The 16,705-nt window shown below is 37.1% G+C and overlaps 4 protein-coding genes across 15 annotated transcripts in view; 2 read left to right on the forward strand and 2 right to left on the reverse strand.

Moving 5' to 3' along the window:
* LOC122347949 overlaps positions 1-2,042 on the reverse strand; it is a 3,651-nt gene extending 1,609 nt beyond the window's left edge. Inside the window, exons 1-2 of the mRNA XM_043243184.1 lie at positions 1,906-2,042; positions 1,589-1,619 (exon numbers count right to left, since the gene is read on the reverse strand). The gene's annotated coding sequence lies outside the window, so the exon portion shown is untranslated. The remainder of the gene's footprint in view (positions 1-1,588; positions 1,620-1,905) is intronic.
* Positions 1-3,743, forward strand: part of lsp1b (lymphocyte specific protein 1 b) — a 20,070-nt gene extending 16,327 nt beyond the window's left edge. For 3 of the 4 annotated variants that reach the window (XM_043243205.1, XM_043243207.1, XM_043243208.1), the window contains one exon: positions 63-861. The gene's annotated coding sequence lies outside the window, so the exon portion shown is untranslated. Of the gene's footprint in view, positions 1-62; positions 862-3,609 lie in introns of those variants that run through there. The other variant, XM_043243206.1, reaches the window with a different exon arrangement.
* On the forward strand, positions 3,711-15,050 carry tnnt3b (troponin T type 3b (skeletal, fast)). Of its 9 annotated transcripts, none has more exons than XM_043243211.1 (15): positions 3,711-3,844; positions 5,265-5,304; positions 5,401-5,411; positions 6,201-6,215; positions 7,102-7,263; positions 8,889-8,906; positions 9,162-9,182; positions 9,821-9,839; positions 9,998-10,043; positions 10,129-10,245; positions 10,497-10,688; positions 10,805-10,917; positions 11,011-11,101; positions 12,681-12,721; positions 14,707-15,050. In XM_043243211.1, exons 2-15 carry the CDS (start codon positions 5,285-5,287, stop codon positions 14,741-14,743), a joined length of 903 nt encoding a protein of 300 aa, XP_043099146.1. In that variant the 5' UTR covers positions 3,711-3,844; positions 5,265-5,284; the 3' UTR covers positions 14,744-15,050. The 9 variants fall into 9 exon arrangements, with proteins under 9 accessions (XP_043099146.1, XP_043099149.1, XP_043099145.1 ...); XM_043243210.1 differs by lacking the exon at positions 12,681-12,721 and adding an exon at positions 12,127-12,167 and having other exon boundaries at positions 3,723-3,844; XM_043243214.1 differs by lacking the exon at positions 9,162-9,182.
* Positions 14,891-16,705, reverse strand: part of otog (otogelin) — a 35,636-nt gene continuing 33,821 nt past the window's right edge. Inside the window, exon 55 of the mRNA XM_043243185.1 lies at positions 14,891-16,683. Within this exon, the coding sequence (XP_043099120.1) occupies positions 16,483-16,683 (201 nt within the window). The 3' untranslated portion in view covers positions 14,891-16,482. The remainder of the gene's footprint in view (positions 16,684-16,705) is intronic.

The raw sequence follows: 16,705 nt of genomic DNA on the forward strand, positions 1-16,705 counted from the left end.
TATATCACATGATTCATGACTTCTGTTTTGTTTTCAAATGGTTTTTCTCTCTCTTTATTTAGCTGGCTGCTAATCACAAAGATGTCTGAAGACAGGGTGCTGATGTGATCATTGTTCTTCAGTTATTGCACTGTACAAAATTTAAACCCACTAATATTGAAAACTTGTTTTAATTGTTTTAGAGATTTTGAATGATTTAAGTGATGAAGAAAATCAATTCAAAACAAACAAGTACAACTGACAGAATTATTAGGACAAGTGATATATTTGGAAACAAGTATGTTAATGACGAAAAAAAAATTGTGGGGTTTTTAAGTTACTTTTATAACATCTCATTTATGTGTCAAACCTTAAATAATTGGTGTCTGCTACTGGAGAGCCACTGTCCTGATTTTTGTCTAAACAAATGCATTTTTCCACTTACATGTGTATTATGTCAGAGTGTTTCAATTCAGTAAGTGTTTAGTACAGGTGGAGGAACAACACCAGTCAGTATTAAATACAGAATGTAGTCTGGAAGAGGGAATCAGACAATAATCTGAACTGTCATCTCTGAACCAGTGGCACAAAGTGCTATATACGAATTATAATTTTTTTTAAATGTTGGATTAAATATTAAGTTCTGTTTTTGTTTAAATAAGTTTAAGTTTATTTTTGTTTAAGCTTAATCCTGAACATTGTAACTCACCATTCTGCTCTCATTTGTGTAATATCTTTCAGATTTGTTTATATTTTCTCCATATAAGTGAATAACATTAAGTAGCATTACACAGTCCTCACATGTAAACCAATCACCAAGTGACTGTGCAGTGGAAGATGTAATTGTCACAAAAAATTAATAAAACAATAATTTTCTGTGAATGTTGTCATTTTGTCAATACTAGTGAAAATCTGTTTTCTTCAGTTCCATATCTTCAATATCTTACACAGGTATTAACGAATACTCTAACGACAACAAGTAATCCTGCAAAGAAGTATGTTTTCCACCTCTGTTAAATCAGGTTGATAAGCTTGCATGGCACTTGCATAATATGGCAGAAATTACCAAATTTAAATTACAAAGAATATCAGCAAATGAATATTGCAAGGAAATACAGTATGTGACTCACTGGTATCTAGGTTACTTTGGTGTCTGAATGTATTCTAGTGTCTGTGTGGCAGTAGTGTCGCTGAAATGTGATCATGAGCTGCCCTATGTTTTATTTTTGCCCGCTGAAAGACTGCACATCCTGCTGCCACAATAAGGCTGGAAAGATAAACACCCCAGCCTCAATTCTCACAAAAGAGCGTAGGACATGAAGATGACACTAATTGATATATTCATTAGAATCCATTTCAAAATTCACTACATTGCATTATATAACCTCTGTGACCTAATTCCCTGGTTGATTAACAAAAACTGCTCTAGGGTCTACAGAATGTGAGTACATGCTTTCCTTAGACCTGTATGAGATCTGTGCAGAGACCCGAGACATGCCTGATTTCCTGTTCCTCAACTTAACAGAATAAAGAGGCTTGAGACTGCAATATATTTTAAAATTATTTTCTTTCAGGTATGATGAGTGTTGATAGCATTTGTAACACTTACGATAAATCTAGAGAAAAGAGATGATCCTGATCTGCAAAAAAAAAAAAGATGAAAAGATATAAGATGAATATCAATTACTGCAGTACTGTACAAATACAAGGAGCATTGAGGCCATAAACTGGTAAATATTACATATGTCAAACAAATATGTTAAATGACAAAAGCAGCTTTCAGTGGTTTTAAAGCAGACACTTTGATACTTTAGTCAGCACAAGAAGCCGAGGCCTAATGTCTCTCACAGAGCCATGCAGCAGACATCCAATAAAAGATCCCACTCACACTTCATGAAAGTTAAACTGCATTTTTTTTTTTTTTACCTGTGCAAGTATTGCTGTGCAATTAAGTGTGCAGCTGTAGGGTCCAACTCCGAGTGTGCTGGGGGAAGATTAGTAGAACAGAGCAACAGGACATGGTGACCTACCCCTTTTCCATGCCAAAAATAAAACTCCTCGCCCTGAATTCAAGCTGCGCTCTGACAGCCAGTGAACTGTAACCAGGCAGGGGGTTTCCACTTCACCTGAAACCCGGTGCACACGTTAGGTTATCCAAAGTCTGCTTCTCTTTAGCTATCTTTTCATGCAGTTTCAAATGCTACAGCTCTTTTGAAGACCACGTGGAATTGGTATGATATGCTTTTGTAATATTAACATGTCTGTCCAAGTCTGTTGATATGTTCTGCATGAGTGTAGATTTAGGTACTGTATGGATGTTAGAGATACATCCGTACTAAAGGTAAAACAACACTTTTTTTGTCTTTCAAAATAAAAAGCAGCCATAATATTGGCCTTTATTAAGTCAAAAATATCATCTGAACCAGCATAAAGAAGCAAAGTCACAGTCTATGTAAAAGTACATTTTAATTTTAGGGTGTATTTGCACCGGTCTTGTTTAGTTTGATTGACTCAAAACCAAGATCATTTCCCACCTTTGTGCGATCTTTTGGGCAGGTGTGAACAGACACTCGAGTACAGACCAAACAACCTTACTTTATAAAAGAGCTGTATAAGAACCAGGATTTCTTATCATTATTTGCACGTTGTATTCAATCTACAAACTATGGTGGACAAATGTAAATTTTCAAATCCAAACAAGAACAACTGATATGCTGTAGAAGTTTAGACAAATAATCTGTATAGTTTGATATTAAAATCTACCGGTTGTATGAGGTGCATTTAGCAAATGTTTAGCTCCAACTTTTATCATACTCATCTGCCATAGGTGTGATTCGACTTTAAGTTGATCTTTACAGTCCAGTCGTTGTGTGACATCAAAGTACTGTGGGAGTGATTCGATCTTGTGGTATATTAGTCACACACCATCGAACACACATAGTAACTTTCTAGTAATGCTGAAGATTAGCTTGTTCAGGTGAGTTCCAGAGCCAGAGTTAAGGACACCTGCACTAATCAGTGGCCAAATATAAGCTGTTTTATTTGCCTTGGAGCCGGTCGCCACATGGGGGCAGACATGTTGAGCTCACATGACTAGCCAAATAGCCCTGCCTTTATTTCAGTCTCCCCTGAAATTGGACCCTTTCACCTGTATAATAAATGAATTGTGTCTGACTGTTAGTAGACCATTTCTACACTGGGATTAATTACTTAAATTTTCATTTTTGAGGCTGCATCATGCAAAACATTAAACCTAAACATAGACTTTAGTTTTCATTTCACTGATTGGTGTACACACTTGAGGCACTTTTATTGTTGATTTTTTTCATTGTATTCTTGGTGAAACGTGCTCCACACAGAATCACTGCTGTGGACAACAGCATAGGTGTGTACAAATAATGATCCAATTTAAGACAGATGAAGATCTCGACTAATTTAGATTTGTGCATGTATTGTCTCAACAGTCCACAAGGACTGTGACGTCACCCCTGTGCCCTGCTCCCGACAGCATCCACAAAGACATTTTGTGTCCCTCTGTTTACAACAGCCAGATTTTAAAAGAGCCTCAGACCCTTAGCATGCTCTCCCTCTTAACTTGGGCTTATTTTTGCTTGCCTTGTGCTATGACAGATATAGCGATTGGGTGCCTCAGCTTTCCAAATCTGATCGTCCTTTCATCCAGCACATTCTGTGGGTCTCCTTATGGTCCAGATTCCCTTCCCCCCACATTAGCTCCTCAGCCAATGAGACTCCTTAGAAGATCAAGTATCAGTATAAGTCAAGGACTTAAGAAGTTTCAAGGTTTGCAGAACCTTGCAGCCCGTCTTCGCCATCAAGACACTCTCTTCTTTTCGGCTTTTCTGAGGTAAGAGTTTAAAGGTTTGTTATCTTCAGAAGTGTAAAGATAAGGCTGAGCGGAGAGTTTTTTTCTCTTCGCTCCAAATTGACGGTGCTTTTTTCTTGTAAGCATTATGGAAGGGTTAAAATTGTTAAAATTGTTGAGTCATTTTCTGCTATTTGGTATTATTTCCTCTCTCACGTGTTATAAATTATTGTTGTAAAAGATGAACTGCGATGGCATATGCTAACAGATTTCCCCTCAGTTGACGGCCTTGATCATTTGAAGGGTGGGTGTGGGCACTTCTGTAAATGGGATGGTTCTGTCTCAGCGTGGAACTTTGTAGACAACATACTAAGGCCAACACAATGCAATTTAGGATTTACACATTGTTGGCTTCCTCTTTGTCCCATCATGTAGATCACAACTAATGATAGCATTGACAATAGAGGATTAACAAAGAACAGCTGACAACAGATACTAGCACAAACAGGGTGGTAGCATTAGAACAATGCTCTAATGATTTCTCAAATACAAACTAGACAGTTGCCATTTTGACGCTAATTCTATGGATATTGTAGTTGTACATTCTACCGGTTCTGTTTCGGTGTGGTGTTCACTTTTTGATTCATGTCAGAAAAGAAACACATAAATAATCTAGCATTCCTTCCTTTAATGGCTCATAATATTGTAAGCAGACAGTCATGCCCACATAAGGCAGGGCTGTCAGGACCAGAGCCTCACTGTCAAAAAAGAGAGAGAGCTGATGCTGGGAAATCTGATCATGTGTTAATCTCCAAACGCTTCTGCAGCTGTGCTGGAGATATGAGTCATAGCTCACTCACACACACACATTTCTGAAGCTTTATTAGTGACGATATCTGGTATATGAAATAGCTTTTATACTAAGATTGCGATGTTTATTTTATCATACCCAAAAGCTTATAGCAAATAATTCAGTTGACATTTTTGCGTATAATGCATTTGGCTAATTTATGTTATTGTTTTATTTGAGAGGAAATACTGTTGAATTTGGTCTTAACAGTTATAGCCAAACCTATGCACACACATTTGTTTTTCTGTCAGATTTTTTCAATATTACCTACAAATTTAAAAACATTTAAAAGGCATTATTTAGTATGTTTGTTTATTTTGCAGAGCTCCTTTTTGTTGAAGATCTGCTTTAAACTCTAATTCTGTCAGATTAATTTTGCTGTGATAAAATTTAGAGGTGAACAGTACATTTTCAGCAAATACAGACATACAGCTGTGTTTTTTAAGTTAACTGGATGAAAAGATGTCATAAAATGTTACAAGTTACCTAAAATGTTCAGCATGTTGAGGTGCCTTTCACACCTGTCATGCTAGTAATTAACCCTGTCACGCAGTGGAACAAAGCAAAGTCTAAACAACAATTGCAAACATTCTCTCTGTCCGCTTCATATAGGTCTAAAGCTCCCTGTCATCATGTCCGACACAGAGGACGTGTAAGTATTCTGACATTTGATGGAATAAAATTTACAGTGCATAATTTATGGGCAAAACAAAATAATGATACATCTTCTTTCCCTCTCTTCAACCAGTGGGGTCGAAGGTAAGTACCAGATTTGAATTATTATTTTTTTTATTGTTATTATTACTGTTAATTTGTTCCAAAAAATGCCTTAGCCAGGATTTTCAAGTCTGTCATGTGTACACGTGTCAAATCAACAATTCCATTTTATTAAAAAAATGATGTATATGTATTTTACAGTCAGCATCAGTGTTTTCTTGGTATGTCAGCAGTCACTTTGATTATATTTAGAATCAGTGAGAGCCTTGGTTATATTTTTTGCAGGTTTGGCTTTGCTCTATTTACCATTATAAATTAATTAATAAAAAACACATATTTCAAATATATATCCAATGCAAGAGTGCCCTGAATTTGCTTGTAGTGACTGATATTGTGCCATCTACTGTTTGGCAGCTGTTTCATGAATCTCATGCCAGCATACTGCCTTCTGCCACTGCCACAGAGAGCTTTTTTAAGAACACCTCTGAAGGCTAACATGCCAAACGCATGCAGTGGCTGGGGGCAGTATTAATGATGCTCATGTTACTGGTGTTCTCTGAGGTGAATGCTCATGTGAGGCTACAGTGGTCAGAGATCAGACCAAATTATTCATTTACAGGATTTCCTTTTACAAATGTACAGTAACTGGCCATAATAATTGTGATTCTGATCGGAACACTGACTCCACAGAACACCAACACAAAAAGGCTCAGCATGCATTTAATGTATGATGTTTAATTCCAATTCCAATAGTGTCAAAAGAAAAAGAAAAAGAAAAAGCATTTAGTAATTTTTGTATTCCTTTACTGCTTTCTTTTCTGGCATATGAAGAGCTCGAAGAAGGAGGTAAAATAATAAACAAACAAATAAATAAACACCACCACAACAACCAAACCATCCAAGAGGATTTGGAAATTAACTAGTCTTTCATTATACTAATTCAACACTGTTCCCTTATTCGTTAAAAAATGCCTGACACTGTCTGCAGTAAGCTGTAACTAAATCAAATAAAATAATTAACTGAAATCAGAAAGTCATTTGCTTAACTAATTTTTTCTTTTTTTAATTTATCTAATTCAAGAACCTTTCAAATGTCAACCTTTTCATTTAACTCATCATAAGGTAAACTAAAACATAAGCATATTAATCGTACATATGGTAGGAAATCTAACCAGAGCTAACCAACATGTGCTGCCCCCTACAGCTTGAAGGGTGCCATGACCTTTGATGACCTTTTAAGCAGAATTCATAAAGCAGATTGGAATATTCCAGATTCTGGAGACCTGAGGTTCTAAATTGTGTGGCTGCTAAAAAGGTCATTAAAATAAACTGTTGTTTTGATGCCTTGTCTGTGTTTTTCAGATATTAGTATGTGGATTTTATCTGTGCATCAGGTGTGAAATTTATTCTAGTTTATTTTCCTATCAATCACAATGTAGTTAGAGTTGGCTTTAGATTATTAGGATTGATGGCTTTGGCAAACAGGGAAAAGCAAAGTCATTTGTTGTGGGTATTTTATTTGGCATGTGGAATCCTGGTGTAGTATCATTTCATAACAGGTTCTCGCGCTATGTGCATCCTCTCAGCCACCTATACATTTCACACATGACTTTCTCTCTCTTTCTCACTTTAACCAATACATAATCGCCCATTTCTGAATGCTCCCTCCTCTGCAACGCATTAACTGTTGATAACCTTCCTTCCCCTGGTTGCTTGCTGCATGTATTATTAGCTGAAGAGGTAGTAGAGGTAGAGGTAGCCCCAGAGGCAGCTCCTGAACCGGAGCCTGAGCCTGAGCAAGAACCAGAGCCAGTGCCAGAACCAGAGCCAGAAACACAGCCAGAACCAGAGCCAGAACCAGAACCAGAGCCAGAACCAGAGGTGCATGAGGAAGGTATGTGGCATGGATATTCATTCATCCTTCCCATTTTCTCCAAAACAACTAAAAACAGGCAGCGCACCTCATCTGCTACTTAAAAATCAGCTACATTAATGTAGTTCCCCAGTAGTACCTTTCTCCCCGACCCAACAAATCTTTAACCACTACTGGCGGTACCTCCTCTTCACTCAGGCCCACCATGAGACTGGTGTGGTATTACCAAATGGTGACAGAGTTTAGATCCATGCCATTTCAGTCCCTTGCTGTGCATTTGAATTATTTATCAGAATTGGACAATTTCCATCCGTCATAAACAAGGAATATTTTCCAATTCGAATTCACTTGCTGACCAGTCGGGAGTGAGCTGGAATGATCAAACTCTGAAAGACGTAGTGCTCGTCACACCTAAAATGCAGCTTTCTTTAGGGTGGATGCAGGAGGCCTGCAGTGTTGGGAAACAAACAAGCTTTTTCAGTTATATAAGATATAAAAAAAAAACAATTGAGGGCGTTAGGTTACCCTTTTTTTTCTTCTCTATTATACCAAGCAAAAAAAAACATTCTAACTGCTCTTGCAAATTAAGTGATTCAACAAAAACAACTTTTTTTTGCTAAGCATTTTGTAGATGCATTAAATATTGCTATTTTTTGTCTGTTCAAGGTTAAACTTATTACACTAATTAAAATACCTTTTGTCATAGTTTTAAGGTAGATCTGCTTTTATTGCAAAAATGAATCTTTTCATCAGATCAGATTTCATTTACATTTATTTAAAAGTACCCTGCCTATTACCTTAAAATGCTTCAGTGTACTTCCTTTTGTATATCTGGAGTAGCTTCCCCAACACTAGAGGCCTGAGCTGATAATAAATGATCCCACTACAGCTCCTGCTCTTGCCAATTACAGTGCAGCAATGACGCTTATCAGATCACTTTTCAACATTGAGAACTGTCTCTGAGTTGCCGCCAGCAAAATGCTACTCTAGGATGCATCTTGAAGAAGACCCTATTCTATTGCATGCGTTATAATAATTCTGCAACAAATGCAGCTGTTTCAGTTGCTATGCTGTTTCATTATATTCATGGAATGATTACGAATTGGTCAGTATATTCCAAATAATTTTCAAATGGACAAAAAGGGCTAATCTAATTTCAATAACTTAACACTGGAACTCTCTTTGGAACACTAAGCTATACTGAAACATTAAATATTTAAATATAACTTCTAAAAGTGAAATGATGAAAGTGTTAAACAAGACGACATCCAGTATTAAGGCACTTTTGTCCACTTTGAAATACCAGTCAATTTATATGATAATATGTATGATAATATAGGTTGGTCATCAATATGTTGTTGTTTAGCTTATGTTATTTTAAATGACTTGCTCATATTGAGGTGTCCTTTTGAAAATGATTACCTAATTAATTCAACTGAATGTTTCTTTATTGTGATTTTTGTTTTTTTGCTTTTATTATTGATTTCTGTCATTGTTTCCTAATATAAGTTTGCACCTCAATTTGAGTGTCCGCTCAGCTGAACTCTGCTTGTGAGCACGCAGCCCTGCTTAGGGCAGCAAAAAGCACACAAAGCAACATTAATGTTCTCTATTTTACTCTTGCTTTCAACGCTTCATGCATGCAGAGGCCTATGAAGAGGAAGGTATGTTTGTCATCTTCTTGTATTTATGATTTCTGATTAGAAAGAAGGCATGGGGGAGGGATTAATGCCTGCAAGGAACACATTAAAATCGGGTCCAAAACCTTACAACATAAGATTCTGAATGGAGAGAGATATAGTAAACTGGCCTGAAGTGTCAGTTAAAACTTACCTTAAGTCAATAACAAGGGTGAAAGAATATGAAATGCTGACATTGCTCTGTGCTTTGCTTCTTTTTGCATGAATGTGCCACACCAGTGGAAGAAGGAGGACAAGATGGTAGTTTTTATTTCCTTCTGGAAAATATCTGGTCTGGATGTGGCTTTTTGCTTGTGCTTTTGGTGTGAAGGTCAAGCCAAATAGTTACGAAATATTGCAATGGCTCAAACATCTCATCTAGGTCACCTGCAGAGTTTAGTCAGATATATAACAACTTAGATTTAGATGCTGTTAGTCAAAAGAGATGGGAAAATGAATGAAGGATAAAAAGATGAATCTTTTCCGCAAGTCTTTGTTGTTACTGTATGTTCATTCTTGGAAGATTGAGAATGATCCACTTGCCAGAAGATCTGTGTCTGTTTATACTCATGTACTTATAAGCACCTTATGATCTGAATTTTTATGCAAGGATTCCTTTACATTTGTTTTAAATACCTATATGTTTCACAACTTTCTAACTAACCCAGTTTATTAACATTACTGAAATGATTGAAATTAATATATGTAATTTAATATGTAAGCATACTTTCAGAAGTTCTTAGAGCTCAGGTAAATAAACCAGCACTGAGTTGTTACTAAGAGTAACGTCATGTTCATGGATATGGCTAACTGAATTCCCACTGATTGTTGACTGAGCTCGTTTTAAACTCTCTAACCATGTTACATATCCCTCTCCCTTTTTTATTTTTTCATAACAGAGGAGAAGCCCAAGTTCAAGTAAGTAGAATTGTCCACTAGGCACTTTTTTCATAGCTGAGCAGCCAATTTCAATGCTGCCATGCAATAAAACATCCTCTGAGTTTTACTGAGGAGCTGGGGAAGATGGAGATACCCAGAATTCCACTAAAACACAATTTTTTTCTCATTTCCTTCAGACCAAGTGCACCAAAGATCCCTGAAGGGGATAAGGTGGACTTTGATGTAAGCAAGTACTTCAATGGATACATTATGTATTAAACATTGTGATAATACATGTTTGAGGTCATATTTATGTGTATACAAACAGGACATCCAGAAGAAGCGTCAAAACAAAGACCTCATTGAGCTGCAGGCCCTGATTGATGCCCACTTTGAGTGCAGGAAGAAGGAAGAGGAGGAGCTTATTGCTCTGAAAGAGAGAATCGTGAGTGTCAGCCATCTGTACATTATCCCCTTAAACAGACAGGTACTCAACAGATAAATAAATACATTATGTGGACATTAAATATTTAAGTTGAAATGAACTTACTGGTAAATATAGACTGAAGGCAAATAAAATGAAAAATCTGACAGCTGACATAATATCAGGATGCTACTGACCAACCAGAATCAAATATTCCAGAGGGCCACGTTTCAGAATATTATAATGGACACATTTAATGTGTGCATGTGCAGGAGAAACGTAGGGCTGAGAGGGCAGAGCAGCAGAGGATCCGTGCTGAGAAGGACAAGGAGCGTCAGGCAAGACGTGAGGAAGAGAGGCTGAGGAAGGAGGAGGCTGATGCTAAGAAGAAGGCAGATGAAGACGCCAAGAAGAAGTCTGCCCTGTCTAGCATGGGCTCCCAGTACAGCAGCTACCTGCAGAAGGTTTTTCTATCAACCATAATTCTGATTCTGTCAATCGTCACTCTGAGCACAGTACTGTATATGACTGTGAAAAATAAATAGGCATAAGTGTTTTGTTTGCTAATTGCTAAAAACAGGCCGATTCAAAGAGGGGAGGTAAGAAACAAACTGAAAGAGAGAAGAAGAAGAAGATTCTTGCAGACAGACGCAAGGCTCTGAACATTGACCATCTGAATGAGGACAAGCTGAGGTCAGCACGAATACAGCTCTATGGGAAAGACAACTAGTTCTGATGACACAGAGTTTGTGTGTGCAATCTAAATGTGTTTTGGTGCATTTACAGGGAGAAAGCTAAAGAGCTGTGGGACTGGTTGTACTCCCTGGAGGCTGAGAAGTTTGAGCACATGGAGAAACTCAAGAGGCAGAAGTATGAGGTGAGAGATCAGTCCAATGAGCATTTACACAGGACAGATTTATATTACTTTATGTTTTATCACAGCCTACTTTGTTTTACTAGGGGAGATGCACTACTTTGTCAGCTGCACCCTGGATAAGTTAAAACCTAAAGGCATAGTTGACCCAAAAGTGAAAATCTCTTTTCATTGAAATTCAGTGTTGTCTGAGATGCACATTCTGCCAGTCAAACAGGTTTGAAATAGCATAATTAATAATTAATTTTTGGGTGAACTATGTGCAGTGAACAAGCATTTTGTTGAAACATAGTTTATGTACAACTATAATACTTTTAGCCCTTCAAATAGAAAGTCAATGCCTTGATAATTATTTTTACAACAGTTAGTTATGGCCCTTGACTTTGATTGTTTGCTCATGTAAATGGTGGGGATTTTTCAGTGACTCTTTCTACAGGTTACATCGAAACAGCTGTCGGTGGTGACAAGTCTTTATGAGGGAATCATTAAATAATTCATCTGATTCATTAAAGAAAGCTGATTCAAGCATGAACTAAACACCACTATTGTATGTTGCTTGAAGACACAATACTCTCTTTAAAAAAGGTGTTTCACTATGCCACAGAAGAACCTTTTTGTCTAAATGGTCCCATAAAAACCCTTCAGTTTCTTCAGGTTATAAGGTTTCTTCAGGTTCTTCAGGTTATAAAAAGGTAAGAAAGAGATGGTTCTTTAAAGAAAGCAAAAATGGTTCTTCTATGGCATTGCTGTACAGAAACTTTGAGAGCACCTTTATTTTTGTAGATTTTTATGTTGATTATATTTTATGAAATGGTAATTGTGACTGGCAAAACTGTACCTTAAATGTAATGAACTATTTATTATTGAACTATATAAAGGCAATAGTGCATTTCTCTCATTTGCATAATTAAGTCACTATGGCAGTTTGAGATTTAAAAAAACGCAAACATATGAATCAGGTCGGAGTGTGTACAGGTTATCTGTATGTGTGGTAGCTCAGGTCTCAGCTGTGTTCTGGTGTTCTGCAGGTTACTACCCAGCGTAAGAGAGTGGAGGAGCTCAGTAAATAGTGAGTAACTGGAACTGTAGGAAGTTAAGGCTTTGTTCAGCAACAGGGTCGAAATGGCATGGTCTGCATGCTTGAGACTCTCTGGTCTCCATGGCTTCTGGGAAACAAGTCGATTCAGACCACAGGTGAAAGGTCCAATGTACTGGGAGTGCTTTCACAACAAGTTGATCTCTTTCAATCCAGCAGCTAAAACCAAACCACTATTCCAAGAACCTAGCAGTAGAAAAATAAAGTTAGTCATCTGAGCTTTCATTTTCCAAGATGTTTCTCCTGCAGGTAAGTGCGTGTGATTGTTTAAGCTCAATACCGTCTTGCTGAGGGATTCTGCACAAAACACTCAAGCCTGTGACATGCCCATACCAGCTCTTGAGGTTGGCACGTCCTGAGCATCGAGCCAGAATGATTTGTGTGTGTTTGTCAGCGCTTGATGGTAGAGGACAGCTGTCACAATCCAGGACCCTGTGGATGAGGTATGATCTGGCAGGTTTAAAAACGCTCATGTGTTGTTTTCAGGTCATCTCTCTCAGAAACCGCATTGATGAATTGCAGAAGCAGTGAGTAGCTCCTCGTCACAACAGCGCACGGATGAACTGACTACTTCCCTTCTGCCTTTACTCTAATATTACTATCTAACTTTACTCTAATATTATTCTCTAATCATTTCACACCCCCATGAAAACTCTCAAAGACACTGTCACACACAAGCTGCCAGTCATGTTGGACACAAATCTAGATAACTGTCATTGGCAGCACGACTTTACAAAACATGTCCTAAAACTTGATTTAGGGCTGTAGTCTTGAAGCTGTTGTAGAGGTAAGTATTTGGGACATTTTTGTAGCATTGTGACAGACTTACTGAAGCGTGAAGCCTTTGAGAGTGAGTTTCTGCAGAGCTGTATGAGTTTCGTCCACCATAGTCAGACAGTAAACCCTTATTGCAGTTTCCTCATACGAGCTCGCCCTGAGTACATTTACATGCACTAGAGTTTGATTTCAGTAGGATTAAAGCAATCTGTTTTAAACGTCATGAAATTTTTTTTGTCTGACTGGATTTTGTGAAGTTGAGCTCCCAGGATAATGGATATTAGGTAATCGAATTACCGTTTGCCACAGCAAAACGCCTTTATGCTGCTTTCAAGTGCGACTGCAAACTCGTACCTTCGAATGGAGCGCTATTATATCAATGCTTCAAGTTTAACCACTTAACACAGTAGTCTAAACAAAATTAGAAGAGTTTTAGGCCTATTATACAGCACTTATTTATCCATTGAATGTAATAAAACTATTTAGTTATTTAAGGAAACCTTTAAGCAATTGACACCATTTCCAAACACTAATCTCTCTGTAGAGATTAGATCTGTTACCTAATTGAGATTAGATCTGAGATTAGATCTGTTATATTTATGTGACATAATCTTATTTATAAATCAGTGTTTTCATGGACACGTCACTTTTGTCGTAATAATTTGGCACCTTTTGTATTGTCTAGAATTCTGGGTTTCCCCACTTGTAATGATTTTTTTCTCATAATAATAATAATAATAATAATAATAATAATAACATTTTACTTTTAAACCACCTTTAAAAAGCTGTCCAAATGAAGTTCTTTTTTCCAAAATTGTGTTTAATATTTTTACGGTAGGAAATTCAAAAAATATCTTCATGGAAGATGATCTTTACTTAATTTTCTAATGATTTTTGACATAAAAGTAAAATCTATTATTTTGACCCATATGTATTGTTGGATATTGCTACAAATATAAATGTGATCATTTTTGTGGTCCAGGGTCAAATATATACTTGGACAGACAGATGAAGACTGCTGCTGGATTATAACTGTGCATGTAAACGTACTTGTTTTCTGAAGTGATTTACAGACAATGAAAAATAAAGCTCACTCTTATATCGCTCAACATGCAATACGTAGCGTAGCCTAAGGGGCACTATAAAGTACTTGTCTATTCCAGATCTGGCTTATTTTTCATTGGTGCCAGCAAATCTGAACTGTGATGAATGTGTTTGGTATAGATGAGGTAATGAGTGGTGTAAATGTGATGTGTATCACTGCGGTGATAAATATTTAAGACTAAGACAGGCCTGTTTAACAAACTGACAGATCTCAGAGAAAGAGCGGTAAGTCCTGCATGGAGTGAACGCGATTTTAGTTTCATGTGCATGACAGACTTTGTGTGGACACAGTACCAGAGAAGAACATCCTGCAGGACTGGACTAGGAAACTGGGTATTTGGTACAAGTATATAAACTGGGATGCTGGTTTAAGCTGGTCCTTTGCTGGTTTATGCTGGTCATGTGCTGGCAACTGACCAGCATAAACCAGCATCCCAGTTTTAAAACATACCTAACCAGCATATGCTGTTTTTTTTTCAACAGATCAATCACTAAGTACAACATACTTTAATTTGTGAAATGACAATTAAAACAGAAATAGATCCCTGTCCTGTAAGGTGTTTTTTTTACTTTTTTACTAGCATGTCTGTTACGGTCAGCACCACTTACTCGCTCTTTCTTTGCTATTCAGCTCCAAGAAGGGCGCTGCTGCTCGCCGCAGAAAGTAAGCGTTCATGGAGGAATCTACTCGCGGTCAAGACATGCCTGCTGCCTGCGTCCCCGAGCTCTGTCTTCATTCACCAGGCATCTCTGAACCCACCCAAAGTTCGCAGTTTAACAGAGGCTGTCAAAGGCGATCTTCCACACCCTGCGTGACATTATCACTGTCCGGTCTTAGCAGTAGTTGCAGTAGGAACTTCCCCCCTTGCTCTGTCTTTAGGTTCTCACCTTCCGTTTTTGTAAATAATGTTTGGCTCGCCAGCTTTATCTGTTGCATCTGGCAGTTCAATAAAATTATTCTTCAAAACTGATAAACTAGAATTGAGCATGTTTTCTGATTATACTGAGAAGCTGATGCTAAAAACACTGAATCAAACTGAATATGAACCTCTCAAATCTTCTGTTCTACATTTGGATGACCTTTATGTATTCATATTGCTGTAGATTGATAGGTAATTAACCAATGACCGTGTGGATTTGTCCAGTGTCTTCCACTCCACAAAGGATGCTTCTTATCTATACATGGATCTAAATGTTTTAATGCATGGTGAAATATTTCAAAATGTCTGGACAGTTTTTTAAGCCAGTGAGTCATACCTTAAAGTATATTGTGCTGAACTTGTAAAACAACTTCATGACAATGGTCTATGGGCTGATAATACCATATGAAGGGAAGCAGACAGGAAAAGAGTCTTTAAAACTCCTCAAAAAAATAACCACTAGTTAAAAAAGTGCACTGGCAGCTGCTGACAAAACCAGAAAACATTGAAAGTGGTTAACTTTTTAATATGCATGGATAAAAATTCAAACAAAAAAAGTCTTACAAACTTTTTGTAAAGATTTTTTATTGAAAATGGAAATATACATACAGTATAGTACACAATTAAAAACTAAGCATATTATGTATTTTGCAGTTCTTCAGCAGGTAAAATGTTAAACCAATAGCCTAAAGAGGGCTCCAGAATAAAATATATAATTCTATAAAATATTATAAAATATTTAAATCTATACAGAGGTATTCATTATGACCATCCATTTGCATTTTATTGATGCAACATTGCAATACTGTGGACACAGATATAAAAACAGGAACTTCACATATTCAGTTTTACGTCTAGTATCTCACAAAAAAAAGCTAAAGCTGTTCTTAAAATGTGCCAGACTGTATAAAGCATTAATGTTGACTTTGCAACAGCTTAAACCATCACGAAGATAAATTATTTCGCATCAGCTGAAGTGCTTCATCAATAATTCATAGTTACTGTATGTGTATAAAATCTTGTATTTTGAGTGAAGCAATTGTTCTTATATGGTAATAAATAAATAAAGTGCTCAAAATACAGCAGAAGATCAATTATTCAATAAACATGTGATTGTTATATAGCATGTTATCAAATCACGGAATATTCAGATAATTCAAAAGTAACATTACCTGTAGGAAAGCATCTAAATACAATTAGTAACTTTTTATTTGAGTGTGCTCTGTGGTACAATTCCATATATACAGATCAGGAGCACGTAGCTAGTATTATTATTGTTGCTGTTGGATTCATAAGCTTACATACACTTCATGCAGCCCCCCGGTTTAGAACATTTTCTGAAATATTTAACAATTTTGGTAGAACTGTATATTCTGCTCAGTGAAAAATAGAAAAACTTACAACACTATATTTAAACTGCAGATGTTATGGTCCTTCACGTTCAAGTCGAATGATAAGTAACACTTTCTGTTATTATGGTTTAAGGTTTATGACCACTGGCAGGAACAGTCCGTAGGTTCCTGTATGGTGTAACTAACCCACGTGGAGTTTCCGCTGCAGTAGAGCTGGACCGAACGCCGCTGCAGCCCCATCTCTCTGCAGCACTTACAGAAGCGTGCATACGTGTTGATGTTGTAGTTGTAAATACTTGCAGATGGACACTTTCCATCACATGACACTATGTTGACCTGTGAACATGGGCATAACCTG

This window comes from Puntigrus tetrazona, chromosome 7 (genome assembly GCF_018831695.1).
Source record: "Puntigrus tetrazona isolate hp1 chromosome 7, ASM1883169v1, whole genome shotgun sequence".
NCBI classification, from domain to species: Eukaryota; Metazoa; Chordata; class Actinopteri; order Cypriniformes; family Cyprinidae; genus Puntigrus; species Puntigrus tetrazona.

What these genes read in the sequence shown, in the direction of transcription:
- tnnt3b (XM_043243211.1), top strand. Translation starts at nt 5,285, where the DNA reads ATGTCCGACACAGAGGACGT. An exon ending in TTGCTCTGAAAGAGAGAATC is followed by an intron (nt 10,246 to 10,496) that starts GTGAGTGTCAGC and finishes GTGCATGTGCAG; the next exon opens with GAGAAACGTAGGGCTGAGAG. An exon ending in TCAAGAGGCAGAAGTATGAG is followed by an intron (nt 11,102 to 12,680) that starts GTGAGAGATCAG and finishes TGTTGTTTTCAG; the next exon opens with GTCATCTCTCTCAGAAACCG.